Source organism: Sus scrofa, chromosome 6 (genome assembly GCF_054392235.1).
Source record: "Sus scrofa isolate SSC_HxYL_T2T_F1_AM1 chromosome 6, Sscrofa_HxYL_maternal_Yorkshire_Landrace_v2.0, whole genome shotgun sequence".
Lineage (NCBI taxonomy): Eukaryota > Metazoa > Chordata > Mammalia > Artiodactyla > Suidae > Sus > Sus scrofa.
This window is the reverse complement of record NC_139388.1, coordinates 113138898-113155875: the sequence shown is the minus strand read 5'-3', so window position 1 is coordinate 113155875 and position 16978 is coordinate 113138898. Positions and strand designations below refer to the sequence as shown.

Sequence of the window (16978 nt, the reverse complement as noted above, 5' to 3'; positions counted from 1 at the left end):
AGCCACAATGGGAAGAACTCCTGTATTATGGCTTTTTATTCCCACACCAGAGCCACGTTCTCCTGGCTTCGTATAAAAAGTGATGTCTTGTGGTCCTGGTGAATCATCGCCTGAAACTGGCCTCCAGCCTGTCCTAGGACAGGCGAGGAAGAACATGTTCCACAGAGGATGCCAAGAGGAGCCCACGGCGTGAAGTCAGAGAAGCTGCTCTTTAGGAAAGGACAGAGCCTGGGCTTTGGAGACACTTCCCGGCAATCCTGGCATCACTGTCTATCTGCAGGGGGGGGGGGTGAGGGGGCAGGGTCTGCCACACACTGTGAGAGACTCAGACCCAGGCTGCAAGGCTTCTCTCCTCTCAGCCCGCAATTTGTCTGGAATGGAGAAGATGAGAAGGCACAGGAGGGGAAAGGAGGGGCTCGGTGGTCCATCACTGTGGGCTTACGATTCGAGGGGATTTTAATTGAAACATGGTTATTGCTCTATCAGTGGGCCCCTTAGGTTGGGACCATATCTCCTCATTACCTTATGGCCCCATAGATCCTCAAGCAGTAAAAGTTGATAATAGGTACTCGATAAAATATTTTTAGAGAAAATGAGGTCATAATAGAGTTGCACACACACGAATGATGACACAGTTGCAGTGACTAAATGTCCTGAAGCATCTTCCATGCCTAAACCATAACTGCTCTTGTGAACTTCTTCTTTCCCTTAGTCCAACTTTGTGGCCCGTAACTGGCTTCAATGGAATTTTCCTCTTCCTCATTTCTAACATCTGTAAGAACGTTATCCTTAGGAAAGCAACAAAGCTTTCTACCAAGAAATGTACGAACAGTTTAAACCGTCACATGATTTTTGTAAGATCCCAGATTTGGCAAGGACCTATGTGGATAAGCATGGTCCCTACTGGATGCATCATCTCTTCCCCTAGCTCCTTCTGATTTGTTACAGGGCAGGCTTGCAGTTAAGAGATTTGCCTGAGATCTGCTAATGTCGCCAGTCAAAAGGGTGGTACTGGAAGGAAAAGCTTTCTATCCTCCGCTCGGAGTACATGGAACCAAGTATTGCCAAAGACAATTTTGCAAAGACCTTGCTATAAGGGAAAGCAAATATCAAGGACAGTTATTTGAGATGGCAGTTTCACCCCTGCAGCCTCCGGGTCTCTCTGGCTGTTCCATTAATGTGCAAGGACACAGCCCTTCCCCTGGCAAGGAGCTCTTTGTCCAAGGCCATCTGCTGTGGTGTTGCTATTGCCTCAGTCAAGGCAGAAGGAGGCAGAAAGTGAGTTACAGAGAAGCACCAGCCCTTCCAGCCTCTCCCTTCTCCTCCCACCACCAAGAGCTTCACTGACTTGAGGTCCTTCTTTTCTCCCAGCTCCTTCTGATTTCTTCTGCATAATTCCCAGAGAGGCTGTTTTTTTTTTTTTTTTTTTTTTTTTCTGGTCACATCCATGACATGTGGAAGTTCCTGGGCCAGGGATCAAACCCATGCCACAGCAGTGGTCTGAGACACAGCAATAACAACATTGGATCCTCAACCCACTGAGCCACAGGGAATTCTGAGGTTGATTTTTTTTTTTAATGCCCTTCTGATTCATGGTGAAAAAAATCCCAAAGAAACTTTTTTTTTTTTTTTAAGGGCTGCACCAGTAGCATAGGTAAGTTCCCCAGGCGTGGGGTTAAATTGGAGCTGCAGCTGCCGGCCCTTACACCACAGCCACAGCAGCGAGGGGTCCGAGCCGAGTCTGTGACCTGCACCACAGCTCACAGCAACTTCAGATCCTTAACCCAGTGATCGAGGCCAGGGATTGAGCCCACATCCTCATGGATACTAGTCAGGTTAGTTACTGCTGAGCCATGACAGGAACTCCCCCAAAGAAACTTTTGAAAGGCTGGGACATATGCTCATGAAGGTTTCACATTTATTTTGATAACTTTGAGTCATTATGAGTTGAAAAAAAAATTGGGGGGCCTATGAGAAGCTGGCTGGAAGAATATAAGAGCTATTTTAATTCCTATGTTGTTATGTCCCGGGAGGGCAAATGTCATCATAGGTTCCTGTGTTTACAAGGGAATCAACTAGGAGTTTTCAGTCTGTTGGTCACTGTGGGTCACTGTGGATGGACCATCTCTAAGCGAGGAGGAAGCTTCACTCAGAACCATCTCTTACCAGGAGGACTCCCTCTGCCTTAATACAAGCAATCCACGTCCCTGGTACAATCGAAAACGGGTCTGCAAAACCATTTCCGGGTACGGTGACAAAGGCTGGCTCCTTACTCGGCTGGAAGATGATCTCTTTGCTTTGAGCAACACCTATCAGAAACACAAAGAATTGCTGCGGGCATTTTCCTAGCAGTCAGTGTTCTGGTATTAGATATTCAGCTTTGAACATTCAGTTTACATCTGAAAAAGCTTCAGAGGGTTTACTGATCATATGTACTGATCAGATTTACTGATCTTATTTTAAATAATGGCATGCATGCATATATTTATGTATCAAATAGACTAGAAAGATATAAAGGTGTTGGCAGTAACTATGCTGGGGTTGTGAGTGATTTTTAAAATTTATTAAATATGTTAATCGTGTAAACGGCTTAGAGAAGTTCTTGGCACATAGGAAGTATTCTATACAACACATTAGATATTAAGATATTTTTTCTTTCTGTTTTTTTGTTTAAATGTAATTTTTTTGTCTTTTTTTTTTTTTTTTATGGGTCACACCTACAGCACATGGAATTTCCTAAGCTAGGGGTTGAATATCGGAGCTGTAGCTGCTGGCCTACATCACGGCCACAGCAACATGGGATCCACACCTCATTTGCGACCTACACCATAGCTCACAGCAACACCAGATCCTTAGCCCACTGAGGGAGGCCAGGGATTGGACCAGCATCTTCATGGATACTAGTGGGATTCATTAACCACTGAGCCATGACAGGAACTCCCTGTTTATATGTAATTTTAAATTTTTAAATGTCTGGAGTTCCCTGTTGGCCTAGTGATTACAGATCTGGCATGGTCACTGCTATGGCAAGAGTTCAACTCCTGGCTCAGGAACCTCCATGTGCAGAGGCCAAAAAAAAAAAAAAAAAAAAATTTCTGATTGAAGAACAGGCATTCACTTTGAAATAAGAAAAAGTTGTTTCCTGTTTGCTTTCAGGATGCATTGTTTTCTTCTGCATTAAACAAGTGGAGGACCCTGTGTAGAAGGGTCAGAAACAAGTAGAACTGTAGCATCTAAGTCCATTGGAGGCTTGTTCTTTAGAAGAAATGTTTACTCCAAAGACTTGCATTCACTCTCCTGTCCTATGATTATCTACGGGGCCCATTATGTGTCAGGGCTGGAGCTCGGTTCTGGGGACAAGGCAGTGACAACAGTCAGAATGGCTTCTGCTCCCCAGTTGTGGGGACGGGGAGATGAGGGGTTACAGACCAGAAGAGAATACAGAGCAGCATGGACAGGGGTATTTGAAAGGAGGCATAGATTACTTCAGGAATACACAGTGGGGGCCCCTGACTCCCATGGAGGGGTGGGTGTAGGAAAGGAGTCCCAGAGGACAAGAAAAAAAAAAAAATCACAATGTATTCCAACTGAGTTCCCAGAGGGCAAACGGCTGGTGGCATTGCCACCTGGGAGCCAGGGGATCTATTAGGAAGAGTCTGGGGTCTGAAGGCTGGGACTCATCTGCAAAGACCGGCTGTGTGCTCAGGCCATTTACTACATCTCTCAGCTGCTTTCTCGTTACCCGTCCTCAGTTCACAGAGTTCTTAACATATGAGGAAACGGATGCCCAAGTACTCTGTAAACGGCAAAGCAAGTTTGCCAGCTCTTCCTTCTGCTTAGTAGCTCCCACCTCCAGCCTCAGAAGCTGGGCTGACACAACTTGGGATCATCAGTTCTTCCCCCAAGTCCGACTCGACTGTGGATAAGAAACGAAGACGCTTCAATTTTGGTCCTAAATAAGATTTCCACTGGCACCAGGTTGCGTCCTTGTGGAATTCCCAGTCGTCTATTCCTGGACTCTGTTTCTTGCACAACAGACGTCCAGGCCTCCTCTCTGCCCGGGCTCCCCCTCTGCTCTCGGGAATCCCTCAAGGAGGCTGGCAGGTTCCTCCCTGGAGCTGTCTTGGGCTTCACGCTTTACCACAGCTCATCTTAAAAATTCCTATCCTCACCCATTTCTCCCGGAATTGCTTGGTTTGCCTGAAACAGTGGGAGAATTTCAAGGCCTCTCAAGTGACACCACCAAGGTGACACCCACTTTACCTGCAGGGGTTATAAATTAGCTTTGCCCTGTGGTGATATCATAACCCATAGGCTGCAGCCAAGGTACACAGATTTTTATTGATTGTTTTTTTATATAATGATTTTTATTTTTTTTCCGTTATAGCTGGTTTACAGTGTTGTGTCAATTTTCTACTGCACGGTGTGGTGACCCAGTCACACATACACATACATTCTTTTTTCTCACATTATCAGGCTCCATCATAAGTGACCATAGTTCCCAGTGCTACACAGCAGGACCTCATTGCTAATCTATTCCAAAGCCAATAGTCTGCATCTATTAACCCCAAGCTCCCAATCCACCCCACTCCCTCCCCCTCCCCCTTGGTTTTTATTGACAGTTAATAACAAGTTTAACAGCACAATTTAAATATGAAGAGTGTTTAGAGATTACAGAGGTACAAAGGACAGAGTATGGTGTCACAGTCAGACTATATCCTGGGCTTTGTGTTTTCTAAAGAAGTCAACTTTAGGAAAACTGGGGAAAATGTTTCACTCGTTAATCACTTCTTTACCCAAAAAAGACTTGAAAATTTACCTACCTGCCTTAGCCCAGGATGGATAAATAGTTACACGGCCAGATACTGCTTCAGTTCCAGGGTTAATATATCTCAGAACAACACGAAACAAGGAGAGACTTGACTTCCCCACGTTCATCACGATCCTTACTTCATTCTGAAAAACACAAAAAACAAACAAACAAAAATCATGAAGAATAGAAGAGACAACTGGGTTAAAGAAATGCTAGCCATACGGTGATTTGATTCAGTTTCACTACTGGGTTTGTAGTGGAATTACATACACACACACATACACACACACACATACACCTGCTCAACGAGACCAACTAACTCTGTGGAAGATGAAAAGAGGAAAGTCAGATAATAAATTAAAATCACTTACAATTAAAGTTACAGTGAAAACGCACTCCCTCAGCAACCGAGATCCTCTTTCAACCCTTTAGTAATCAGGCAGACAGAGCAGAATGTTAGCTGGATTCGTTTAGAGAAAGCCACAGTGACAGAGGCAACCATCACTGGCTGAGAGAAATAAAAAGGCAGAGGAGAAGGGACAGAAAGTGTATTATTCAACCCCAACACCCAGAGTCCACTTCACAAAGGTAACATTTGAAACAGTCACAGAAACCAGTGGTGGCTAAAGAAAGGTTCTAAGACCCAAGCACATCAGTGATGAAATCTGAATGCACCTAAAATACACCTGCTAAACCATATGGCATTCATCTCAAGCCCTATTCAAGGAGAATGTGGGCTCTTTGCTGGGGAGAGGGGGTGCTGTTGGTCCCCAGGTCTCTTTGCTTCCACAATGCTGTCTAAGTGTTGCTCAGCCCATGATCTTGAAGGAGAGGCTAGATTGGTTTAATTCTGAACCACAGAGTACTTGTCCAGTTCCAGCTGCGGCCCAGGAAAGTTCATGAAATGTGGAAATTTCCAAGGTGTTCTTTGGGTCTTCCCTCCAGCTCCTTTGGTTAAAATGATGGGGACTCTTGTTGAATGAGACATCTGTGACAATAAAGACGGATGCCCTCTGGGGGCAAGAGCTGCAGCTGGCTCACACTGAGGAACTTCAACTGGTCTCTCCAATTTGATGGAATTCATGTTTAAGGGTTAGTTCTAAGTTGGAAAATAAAAATGCAAGAATGTATTAAAGGCAAAGTAAGTGGTGACTCGAGGGAATACCACCCAAGTCCTCTGGACTTGCAGAGAAATCCATCCTCTGTGGGTTCTGTTTGTGTTCATGTTTTTTGCCTTTTTAGGGCCACGCCAGTGGCATATGGAAGTTCCCAGGCTAGGAGTCGAATCAGACCTGCAGCTGCCAGACTACACCACAGCCACAGCCACACCAGATCTGAGCCACATCTGCAACCTACGCCACAGCTCACAGCAATACTGGATCCTTAACCCACTGAGAGGGGCCAGGGATGGAACCCACATCCTCACGGATGCTTGTCGAGTTCATTACTGCTGAGCCACGATGGGAACTCCAGCCTTGGGGGGACCTCCCATCCTTTGTGTTAATCAGCTATTCCTTCAAACTGTAAACAGCTCTGAGGAGGTATCTACCTTGATTGGGCTCTTCGTCATTCACATCTTATTATGACGCAGTGGGATGGACTGCTTTTTTTCTGAAAAGTGAAATAAGATTGGGGAACTAAAGAAACAGAATTGCTGGGAGTTCCCGTCGTGGCTCAGTGGTTAACGAATCCGACTAGGAACCATGAGGTTGCAGGTTCGATCCTTGGCCTTGCTCAGTGGGTTAAGGATCCAGCATTGCCGTGAGCTGTGGCATTGCCGTGAGCTGTGGTGTAGGTTGCAGATGTGGCTCAGATCCTGCATTGCTGTGGCTCTGGAGTAGGCCAGTGGCTACAGCTCCGATTCGACCCCTAGCCTGGGAACCTCCGTATGCCACAGCAGCGGCCCAAGAAATGGCAAAAAGACAACAACAACAACAAAAAAAAAGAAAGAAAGAAAAAGAAAAGAAACAGAATTGCTGTTCCCTGGGGAGAAGGAGAAAGCAGTGAAACGTCTTAGGACCCTGGTATTGCTAACAAAAGGCAGCCTAGATGGGGGGCTTGGCCAGGCAAGAAGCAACGTTAGAATCAATGGGGCCTCTATTGGGAACTGTGATCCTGCCCGTTTCTCTAAGGACTGACTGAGACAGAAACAGCACGTACTACTAGTTCTGGATCTTCTAAGGACACACTGAGTTACCGTTGTCATCAATTGGCCTCTTTTATTCTCAGTTTTTCCACTGAGAAACACAGCTTGAAGAGACCAGCCTCAAAGAGAAATCCTGAGGACAAAGCTATTCAATGACTCTACAGAAATGTTTGGTTACAAATGTTGCATAAATTCTAAAGGTAAACAGACAATGCGTTAAGTTCCTTAATTATTCCACGGCAAAGCCAAGAAAGATGAATACAGTAGAGAAAATCGAAGGACGGCAGAAAGGTGGGAAAGAAAAATGAAACACCATGGACTAAAACACCACCTTTATCTTAGTTTCTATTCATATAGTAATTCAGAGGTTTTAAAAGACAAAAAAAAAATTTTTGCCAGTTTGAAGATCTGAACAGAAGGAAAGATACCAAGGAGATCTATACCCACTTCACCTGTGCCACAGACACCAAGAATGTGCAGTTTGTTTTTTATGCTGTTACAGACGTCATCATTAAAAACAACTTTAAAGAATGCAGACTCTATTGAAGAGGGTGGATGTTAATAAAAAGTAAAACTTTGAACAATTTAAAAAAGAAAAAGAAAAAAATTTTCAAAGATCAGCAACATAAGCTTTACTAGAATTTTTTACATCAACTCATTTTTATTCTCCACAAATGGCTTTAAAGAAAAATGTCTCTCAGAGTTCCCACTGTGGATGAGTGGTAACGAACCCCACTAGTATCCATGAGGACGCGGGTTCGATCCCTGGCCTTGCTCAGCGGGTTAAGGATCCTGCTTTGCCATGAGCTGCGGTGTAGGTCACAGACTCGACTCGGATCCCACAGTGTTGCTGTTGCCATAGCTGTGGTGTGGGTCGGCAGCTGCAGCTCTAATTCGACCCCTAGCCTGGCAACTTCCATATGCCCAGGGTGTGGTCCTAAAAAGCAAAAAAAGAAAGAAAAATGTCTCTTACATTAAAGTTTAATCTTGTTTGGGAAACATCTTATAAAAAGTTCCCAGAGATAAACACCATCTTTCTTTCATCTCTTCATTTTCTGATTTGGTGACCAAATCTAAGTAACAGTAAGCTGTGAAATCAATATGGATGCTTATCAAAATCCGCTTCTCGAGCTGCATCCATATTTGGGAGAACAAGAATCTTGGAGTCAGTTTTGGGGAGCATCCACTTTTAGGGGATTCTCTGAGAGGCTGTGGGTAAAGAAACGGTCTGTGGTGCCGTGAGATCGTTCCCCAACCTCAACCCGGCTACTCACCTGCAGTGTGGTCATCTGAGCATAACCTCTCCAGCTGAACCCAGGAAACTCCAGGGGATCAAATCCAAACCGAAGTGCTCTTCCATCAGGTGCAGTGCCATCTTCAATCTCATACTTCATATGGTGCAGATCCGGGAAATAGTAGTTGTTCTCGGGTCTTTTATAGATAAAAGTAATCGTGGATACAGCAAGTGAGGCTCATTGATAATCCCAATACGCTTTAATCCCCATAACTATTGCTGAAAGAACTTCCACCAAACTGACGGAATGCATTAAATGAGGACAAGCAGGGGACCCCCAGCTTTTTCTCTAAACTATTGCTTTCGCTCAGGTGAACATTTACAGAAAACACACCCATCACCTCTTCATTCTAAGCAGTCAAATGAGAAAGTCCTTTAGAACAACCCGTAGTGGCCGCATCCTTTCAAATGTTCTAGGTAGTTGCCAACAATTCGGCAAAGTCAAATTGGGTTATTTACTATTAAGTCATTCATTTATATACTTACAGTCATTGATTACACAAATAATAATATCTATGCCAGCCTCTGTTGCCAGGTTCCATAGACACAATAGTGAACAGGACAAGAAATACTTCATATGCTAAGTTTACCAGTTAGATACATTTCCTCTATATATACATATATTTTGATCATTAGAATGACTTTTAGATGTCTTCCTCTTAAACTATATGCCCATAAATGGATTCCTTTCAAGAGTCCAGTAACATTGGTCAAAGTGAAGGATCAAAAATATTCTATCACTTGGGTGACATTCAAACCACTTGAACTTCTTCCAAGTGGCACATTTTGACAATCTAATCTAATCACAAGCTAATAGCCACTAATGGTTTAAAGCCATAAAGACCAGTTAGTCAAAGGAAATAAAAGGGCAGGCTCCTATATCAAAAGTAGAATTAGGAATGCTTACTATTTTTCTGGAAGTAATTTACAAAGATCCCAAAAAATGTTCATTCTCAATGACTCAATAATTCTACTTCCAGGAATATATTCTAAAGAAGGATTTTATAGTGCCAAAATTAACATAAAAGAATGCTTATAATGGGGAAAACGGAAACATAAATGTACAATTATGAAATAATCAAAGAAAGTATTAAATATTATGTAACAACTAATATTTGGAACACTACTTAATTACAGTGGAAAATGTTCATGACATCATGTGAAGAAATTTCTATAAATTATATGACAATATAATAATAATTTTTATTCATGCGAAGCCTAAAAAATACAAAAATATTAAAAGGGTTATTTCTTTTTTTTTTTTTTTTTTTTTTTTGCTCTTTTTAGGGTCACACCTGTGGCATATGGAAGTTCCTAGGCTAGGGGTTGAATTGGAACTGCAGCTGCCAGCCTATGCCACAGCCATGGCGAGACCTGACCTGAGCCACGTTTGACCTACACTGCAGCTTGCAGCAACACTGGAGCCTTAACCCACTGGACAATGCCAGAGATTGAACCTGCATCCTCATGGATATTAATCAGGTTAATCACTGAGCCACAAGGGAACTCCAAAATGGGGTTATTTCTTGGTGGCAGAATGAAGGTTTTTCTTTGCCTTTTTACCTTTAGGTAGTTATTAAAATTTTACAATGAACACATATTACATTATCACAAAACTATTTAGAAAACAAAGTGAATGTGAATGCTTTGTAAACTCGTAAGAAACAAAGGTATGAAAGAATCTGGACAAAAAGACGCAGGAATTATCAACAGGGAAGAAAGGTTCCGTGGCCCTTATGTTGCTGGTTTCCTCCTTTTAGTTCAGTTATTGTTTACCACTAAATCAAAGGACACCCTTAATTACATATATACATGCACTGGCTGTAATGTCAAAAGTCAGTATTTTGGCCTCAGGGTGGGTAATTTCATTCCTATTCAGTTGCATTATTTCAACTCCAAAAATAGCCGATCACCTACAGACCTGGAAAGAGAAAAAAAAACTCCTGCTTGTTAAGTAGGGGAAAAGGTCACTTTATCAACAGGAAGTTGGAAAGAGGTAAAAACAGGGATGGAAAATGTTTCTGAAGCAATTTAAGAACTTCCTCAGGTCCTTCTGAGCCTCACACATCTGTGGGAAAACAAAAGTACAGACGTGCTCTTGTGCACATACATTTGATCACCAGGCCCCCTGTCACTGCCATTTAGAAACAGGGAAGACAGCTCACTGGGCTGCTGTGATTCTGGGAATTCAAATGTTGGAAGCACTGAGGGAGAGGAGAGAAGAACCATGTTCAACACAGACAGTCAGCTTGCTGGCATTAAAGACCTCCTTTTTAACCTGTTGACAAGGCAGAAGCAGTGGAGATGCTTGAGATTTAGAAAAGGATGCATTTCACAGAGTTTCTAGTGTATGATTAAAAGTCAGGATATTGGAGTTCCCGTCATGGCTCAGTGGTTAAGGAATCTGACTGGGAACCATGAGGTTGCAGGTTTGATCCCTGGCTTCGCTCAGTGGGTTAAGGATCTGTGGTGTAGGTCACAGACGTGGCTCGGATCCTGTGTTGCTGTGGCTGTGGTTATAGGCTGGCAGAAACAGCTCTGATTCGACCCCTAGCCTGGGAACCTCCACATGCCTCAGGTGCGGCTCTGAAAGGGCAAAAGACAAAAAAAAGTGGGGATATTAAAAATTAATTTTTTCTTCCCTCTGCTATAGGAAATTATGATGGATTATGGTTTAGGATAAATGAAGAAATTGCTAAATAGGCAAGACAAAAAGATGGCGTGGGCCACACCTGCTACAGGTCCTCTGGGGTCTCAGGCTCCTACTGTTCATTTTAATTGGCTTCTGTGTGAGAAGAGGGACTTCGTCTTCCCAAGTTTTCTGACCCCCCCCCAGTCCCCACAGTCAAGGTCCCCAGGAAGAAGGAATTGCATCTGCTGGGCACCTCCTGGATATGACGTCTTTTTGTTTTGTTTTGTTTTTCTTTTTTGGGCTGCCCCATGGTATATGAAGTTCCCCAGGCCAGGGATCAGATCCGAGCCACAGTCTTGACCTATGCCACAGCTGTGGTAGATCCTTAACCCACTATGCCGGGCCAGAGATCAGACCTGTGTCCCAGAGCTCCCAAGATACTGCCAATCAGCTATCCAGTAGTGCCACAGTAGAAACTCCCAAGCTGTGACTTTTTTTGGCTTTTTTAGGGCTGCACCCATGGCATATGGAGCGTCCCGGGCTAGGGGTTGAATCGCAGCTACAGCTGTTGGCCTACACCACAGCCACAGCAACGCAGAATCTGAGCCACATCCGCAACCACCACAGCTCAGGGCAATGCCAGATCCTTAACCGGATGATCAAGGCCAGGGATCGAACTCACAACCTCCGGGTTCCTAGTCGAATTTGTTTCCACTGTGCCACAACTGGAACTCCTTCCAGGCTGTGACTTTTACACGGAGGTTTGGCTGCGGATCCCACCTCCTACCTCCAACCCGAGTCTCGCCTTCCAGGCTTTCTGAAATCTATGGGAACTTTTCGGGGAGGCCACTCTGACCTGCAAAGTGGAACGTGAGTAGGGCCACCTTACCTCCTGCTTTAATTGGACTCACTGACCAGTGTCCAGATTGCAAATGGTCTTCACCTGCCCTCTAGCCTTGGGACCAACCACTCCTCTCTCCCCCAGAGCCATCAGCAGGGATGGGACATTCTGAGAGAGCCTTGAGGACAGCAGAAAGGGAAGGGACCTCCTGGAAGACTCACCGCTGGCACACCTTTCCCACCACATGCTCTCGGCACTGGCAGACTCCGGAGGGCCCACTGCACATGGGGGTGACGGCTCCACCAATGTCACACTGACATCCTGAGAATCAGGAGAGAGCAGTGGTTACCTGTCAAAGCATCTCCATACTGGAAGCATCTCCAATCAAGAAGCCCAGGGCTGCGGGGCTGTGCCCTCTTCCCCCGCCATGTCTCACAGCCTGCAGGCGTCTGAAATATGTGGGATCCTCCCCAAGAAAGATGGCACTCGAAAACTGGAGATACGCCTGCAGGCCAGCTCCAGCCCTGTTTGTTCAGTGTAAGGGCAGAGCAGCCCAAGAGCTAAACACCACTTCACATCACAGTGCTACTGTACTAAGGAGAGACTTGAAAGAGTATCTTTTGGCTAATGCAAAATAGACCTTTAAAATTACTAAGTCTTGGAAGGTCCCATTCTGGTTCAGTGGGTTATGAACCCCACTGGTATCCATGAGGATGTGGGTTTGAACCCTGGCCTTGCTCAGTGGATTTAAGGATCCGGCATTGCCACAAGGTGCCGTGTGGGTTGCAGACATGGCTCAGATCCTGAGGTCGCTCCTGACTGTGGTGTAGACAGGCGGCTGCACCTCCAATTCCACCCCTAGCCTGGGAACTTCCACATGCTATGAGTGCAGCCCTAAAATTAAATAAATAAATAAATAAATAAATAAATTACTAAGTCCTGATATTTACATCTCCCTCGTGGCTCTCCTTGCAAAATACCAATTACAATTTTTTTAAACTTAAAAAAAAAAAAAACAACTTTTTTTTAATAGCTGCACCTGTAGCATATGGAAGTTCCCAGGCTAGGGGTCAAATCTGAGCTGCAGCTGCTGGCCCACACCACAGCCACAGCAATGCCAGATCCAAGCCGCATCTGTGCCCTATGCCAGAGTTCGGCAACACCAGATGCTTACCTCACCGAAGGAGGCCAGGGATCAAACCCACAGCCTCATGGACACTATGTCGGATTCCTAACCCATTAAGTCACAACAAGAACTCCCCCGTTATGATTTTTTTTCTTTTTTCTTTTTTTTTTTTTTTTTTTTTTTTGTCTTTTTGTTGTTGTTGTTGTTGTTGTTGTTATTGTTGCTATTTCTTGGGCCACTCCCGCGGCATATGGAGGTTCCCAGGCTAGGGGTTGAATCGGAGCTGTAGCCACCGGCCTATGCCAGAGCCACAGCAACTCGGGATCCGAGCCGCGTCTGCAACCTACACCACAGCTCACGGCAACGCCGGATCGTTAACCCACTGAGCAAGGGCAGGGACCGAACCCCGCAACCTCATGGTTCCTAGTCGGATTCGTTAACCACTGCGCCACGACGGGAACTCCATTTTTTTTTTTTTTTTTGTGACTTTTTTTCTTAATCAAACTAACGGTGTGCTGGTAGAAGAAAACTGGAGGCAGCCTCATTTGCGTTTTACTACTCATTTTAAGGGAATGTTTGGCCAGTTTCCCTGGACAGAACTTTTCAGTCCCACCCCTTCAGAAAGTCTGCAAGAAGACAGTGAACTCAGAAGCAAGGTTACTCTGAGGAATTCCTGTTGTGGCTCAGTGGTTAATGAATCCGACTAAGAACCATAAGGTTGTGGGTTCGATCCCTGGACTCACTCAGTGAGTTAAGGATCCGGCGTTGCCGTGAGCTTGGTATAGGTTGCAGACGCGACTCGGATCCTGCATTGCTGTGGCTCTGGTGTAGGCCAGCAGCTACAGCTCTGATTCCACCCCTAGCCTGGGAAACTCCATATGCCATGGGAGCGGCCCTAGAAAAGGCAAAAAGACAAAAAAAATTAAAAAATAAAAAATAAAAAAAGTGTGAGAGAGAGAGAGCAAGGTTCCTCTGCCAGTCTTTGTCCATCAACACTTTTGTCTGACCCAAGACTCCCTGGAAGGATTTACCTTGACACCCAAAGTAATTGCTCTTTTCCAAAGCAAAATAGCCATCTTCACAGGTGTCACAGGAATCACCACCGACATGGGACTTACAGTGACAGTCACCATCTAACTGCAGAACAATGAGCGGATGACAAAATTTGGTCAGATTACAGCATTGGCTAATCTTCAAAATGTAAGCCTGGCTCCTTACATCCTATCAGGCAGGAGAACCAGGATCTGAAAACCTCCGAGAAGATGGCCCCAGGGTGTATAAGTACAGAGGCACTAACTTGTTCCTGCAGAAACCCAGCCATCAACTGCTATTCCTTTGCTACAGGCGTCCCAGGAAAAATCAGCCCACGTTACCTGCCCGCACTCTCCAATTCCGCTCACAGTTCCCGCCACGTGGCATCGGCATTCTGGGAAGATAAGAGAGTGTCCTTGCACCAAGGTTACACAGAGGACAGTTCCAGCTCTGGGAACAGGACACACTACCAATACTGCATGCAGTCACTTTCTAGCATGCTTCAGCTGAATTCCAGTTGGCACCAGTCAGGCCTAAAACTGAATTGCTTTCTGGGGTCAGCAGAGCTGCCAAATCAACACCATCTACTTACAAGGATTAGTGGCTAGTTTATGACCACTCGTAAAAGACAAAAGCTGCAACATCAAGGCATTTTTAAATGATTCTCATATATATGCTTACATCCTACCCTGTTGAAAGATATTCACTCCCCTTAGCTTGGTGTTTTTAAGTTCCTATCCTGGCTTCCATCTAAGCATAAAATGAAAATAAAATTAAGTCGGGAAAAGTGGATTACACGAACAAGGCAAAATAACCATTTATCAAGCAGCTGCCATCACAAACAACATGATACATATGGAAACAGGATATAAGTCTTTGGCTGAGATTTTGAAAATGACAGAAGTTCTGCCAAAAGCAGGGGGATAAGCATCAAAACATTTATACAGAATTTCAGACACATTAAACAGATTCAGTCAATAGTTCTTCATGTGTTTAGTCACTGAGGTAGCGAAAATTAAGAGGAAGTTACAATACCGTAAAATAGTGCACGAAGAAGACCCTTACCTGAACAACCATCAGGATTTTCTTTGGCCAAATTCCAATATAATGGTTTGCAAATGCTACAAGTAGGACTTTCGACATGAAGCTTACACTGGCAAAAGCCCTTTAAAAGAAAATCAAACCACATTTGATATCTAAGAATCAAGAGGTCTCCAAACAAGTGTTCTGAACAAAGCTGGTCACAGAAATATATTTTGGGCATGAAAAGTAAATTAAGAGTATCTGGGGGAAGAAAAGTACTGGGTTGATTTTAACAGATTGCTAATTGCTTTTGTTTTATTATTTGTCTATTACACATACAATCCATATATGGGGATGTGCAGGAAAAGAAAAAAATTTTAATGAGTCATTTATAACATCGTCTTTATTTGCTGATTCTGTTATAGCATGGACTATAAATTTCGATGGAAAAACATCTAAAATATTTAACATGCTGACAGTCATTATAAATTTATGTTTATCTGCAAGTGCTTTTGAAATACTCAAAAGTCACCACCTTGTGTAAACACAGAGGAGCCCATAGCAGAGATGCATAACCTCCCTCCCACCATCCCTCCAGGGCCTGGGGTTCCAGCGTCTCCAGGCTCTGAGGCTAAGAAGACAGATAATTCCTAAAGTGCTTAGAAAATGAATCGGGATGCCACAGTGCTGTGGTTCAAGTAATATCAAATAAATTGCATTTATTTTGTACATAGCTTAATTAAATGTGTACTGGCCTTTGATTTTCTTAATTTTAATTGTGTATGTCAGGCTTATGCAGGGCTCCAGGGTGGCAGTGCCTTCAGAGTAACCTACAGTAAGAGCTAAATGCTGAGACTTTAGAATTCAAAGTGTAAATAACTGTTATTCTATTTTAGAAAATCATTATACCATACTTGCACTTTGAAAAAGAGCAATGGCCTCTTCAAGCCTTTTGGCCTCAGGTCTCATTTTGATTTACTTTTAATTTCAGGAAGTTCCCAGGCATGTCAGTCTTAGATAAGTCTCAGAACTATAGTTAGAATTGCAACCCTTTTTCAACCCTCTACTCACCAAACTGGAGTCCAGGGTTCCGGCTGGGTCACAGGCACCGCTGAAGCCTAGATGTGATTTAGAACTGTTTTAAATGTCTAGGGTTTTTAATATCTGCTTGTCTCTTTGTTTTGACATTTCAAGTTGTTTAGGTTTTACTTATTTTTTTTCTTTTGGCTGCGCCCACGGCATATAGAAGTTCCTGGGCCACGGACTGAACCTAAGTCATGGCAGGTGACAACACTACCAGGGAAATCGGGGTTTTATTTGTTTTTAAAACTAGTGCATCTACATTTATGTTTTTTGATGGATGGATGACAAGGACTTTACATCTAATTCAGAAAGAGACACATCGAATAATTTTTATGATCTTTAATTCCCAAATCACCCCCTTTGCCACGGAACAACTCTATTCCCTGCCTACTACTAAAAGTTTTTTCTAATGATGATGTAGAAGACTGGGAGAAGAGTCCAGAGTTTTGGACATTGTTAGGATTGTCCAGAAGAGGGCAGTATTGTACCAAGCAATTTTTTTCATTGTCAAATTAGATGCTTCAGAACTTGTAAGTACATTTTATAAGTAACCAAGACTTAATTCTTTTTTTTTTTTTGTCTTTTTGCCTTTTCTAGGGCCACACCCATGGCATATGAAGGTTCCCAGGCCAGGGATCAAATCGGAGCTGTAGCCACCGGTCTACGCCAGAGCCACAGCAACGCGGGATCAAAGCCGCGTCTGCGACCTACACCACAGCTCAGGGCAACGCCAGATCCTCAACCCACTGAGCAAGGCCAGGGACTGAACCCACAACCTCATGGTTCCTAGTCAGATTCGTTAACCACTGAGCCATGACAGGAACTCCCAAGACTTAATTCTTTATCACAACTCCCTCATTCTCCATCTGTACTAAAATTATTTCCAAAAATTAATTTTCCTTTTTACCTTATAACATAGTGTTACCAACCCAGTATAATCTCTCTTCAATAAACTGATGTCTTGCAGTTCTCAGTATTACTATTATAC

The 16978-nt window shown here is 43.8% G+C and overlaps 1 protein-coding gene across 5 annotated transcripts in view; it reads right to left on the bottom strand.

Annotated features, from left to right (window-relative positions):
• The window catches only part of LAMA3 (laminin subunit alpha 3), a 253893-nt gene that overhangs the window by 129325 nt on the left and 107590 nt on the right, over positions 1 to 16978 (bottom strand). For 3 of the 5 annotated variants that reach the window (XM_084958210.1, XM_084958209.1, NM_001444325.1), the window contains 8 exon segments: positions 15979 to 16025; positions 14950 to 15049; positions 14226 to 14278; positions 13884 to 13989; positions 11948 to 12047; positions 8234 to 8390; positions 4824 to 4956; positions 2167 to 2309 (listed from right to left, as the gene is read on the bottom strand). Coding sequence is in view for 3 of the 5 variants with exons in the window: in XM_084958209.1 (XP_084814335.1) it covers positions 2167 to 2309; positions 4824 to 4956; positions 8234 to 8390; positions 11948 to 12047; positions 13884 to 13989; positions 14226 to 14278; positions 14950 to 15049; positions 15979 to 16025 (839 nt within the window). In the remaining 2 variants the exon portion in view is untranslated. 5 annotated transcript variants of the gene reach the window in all.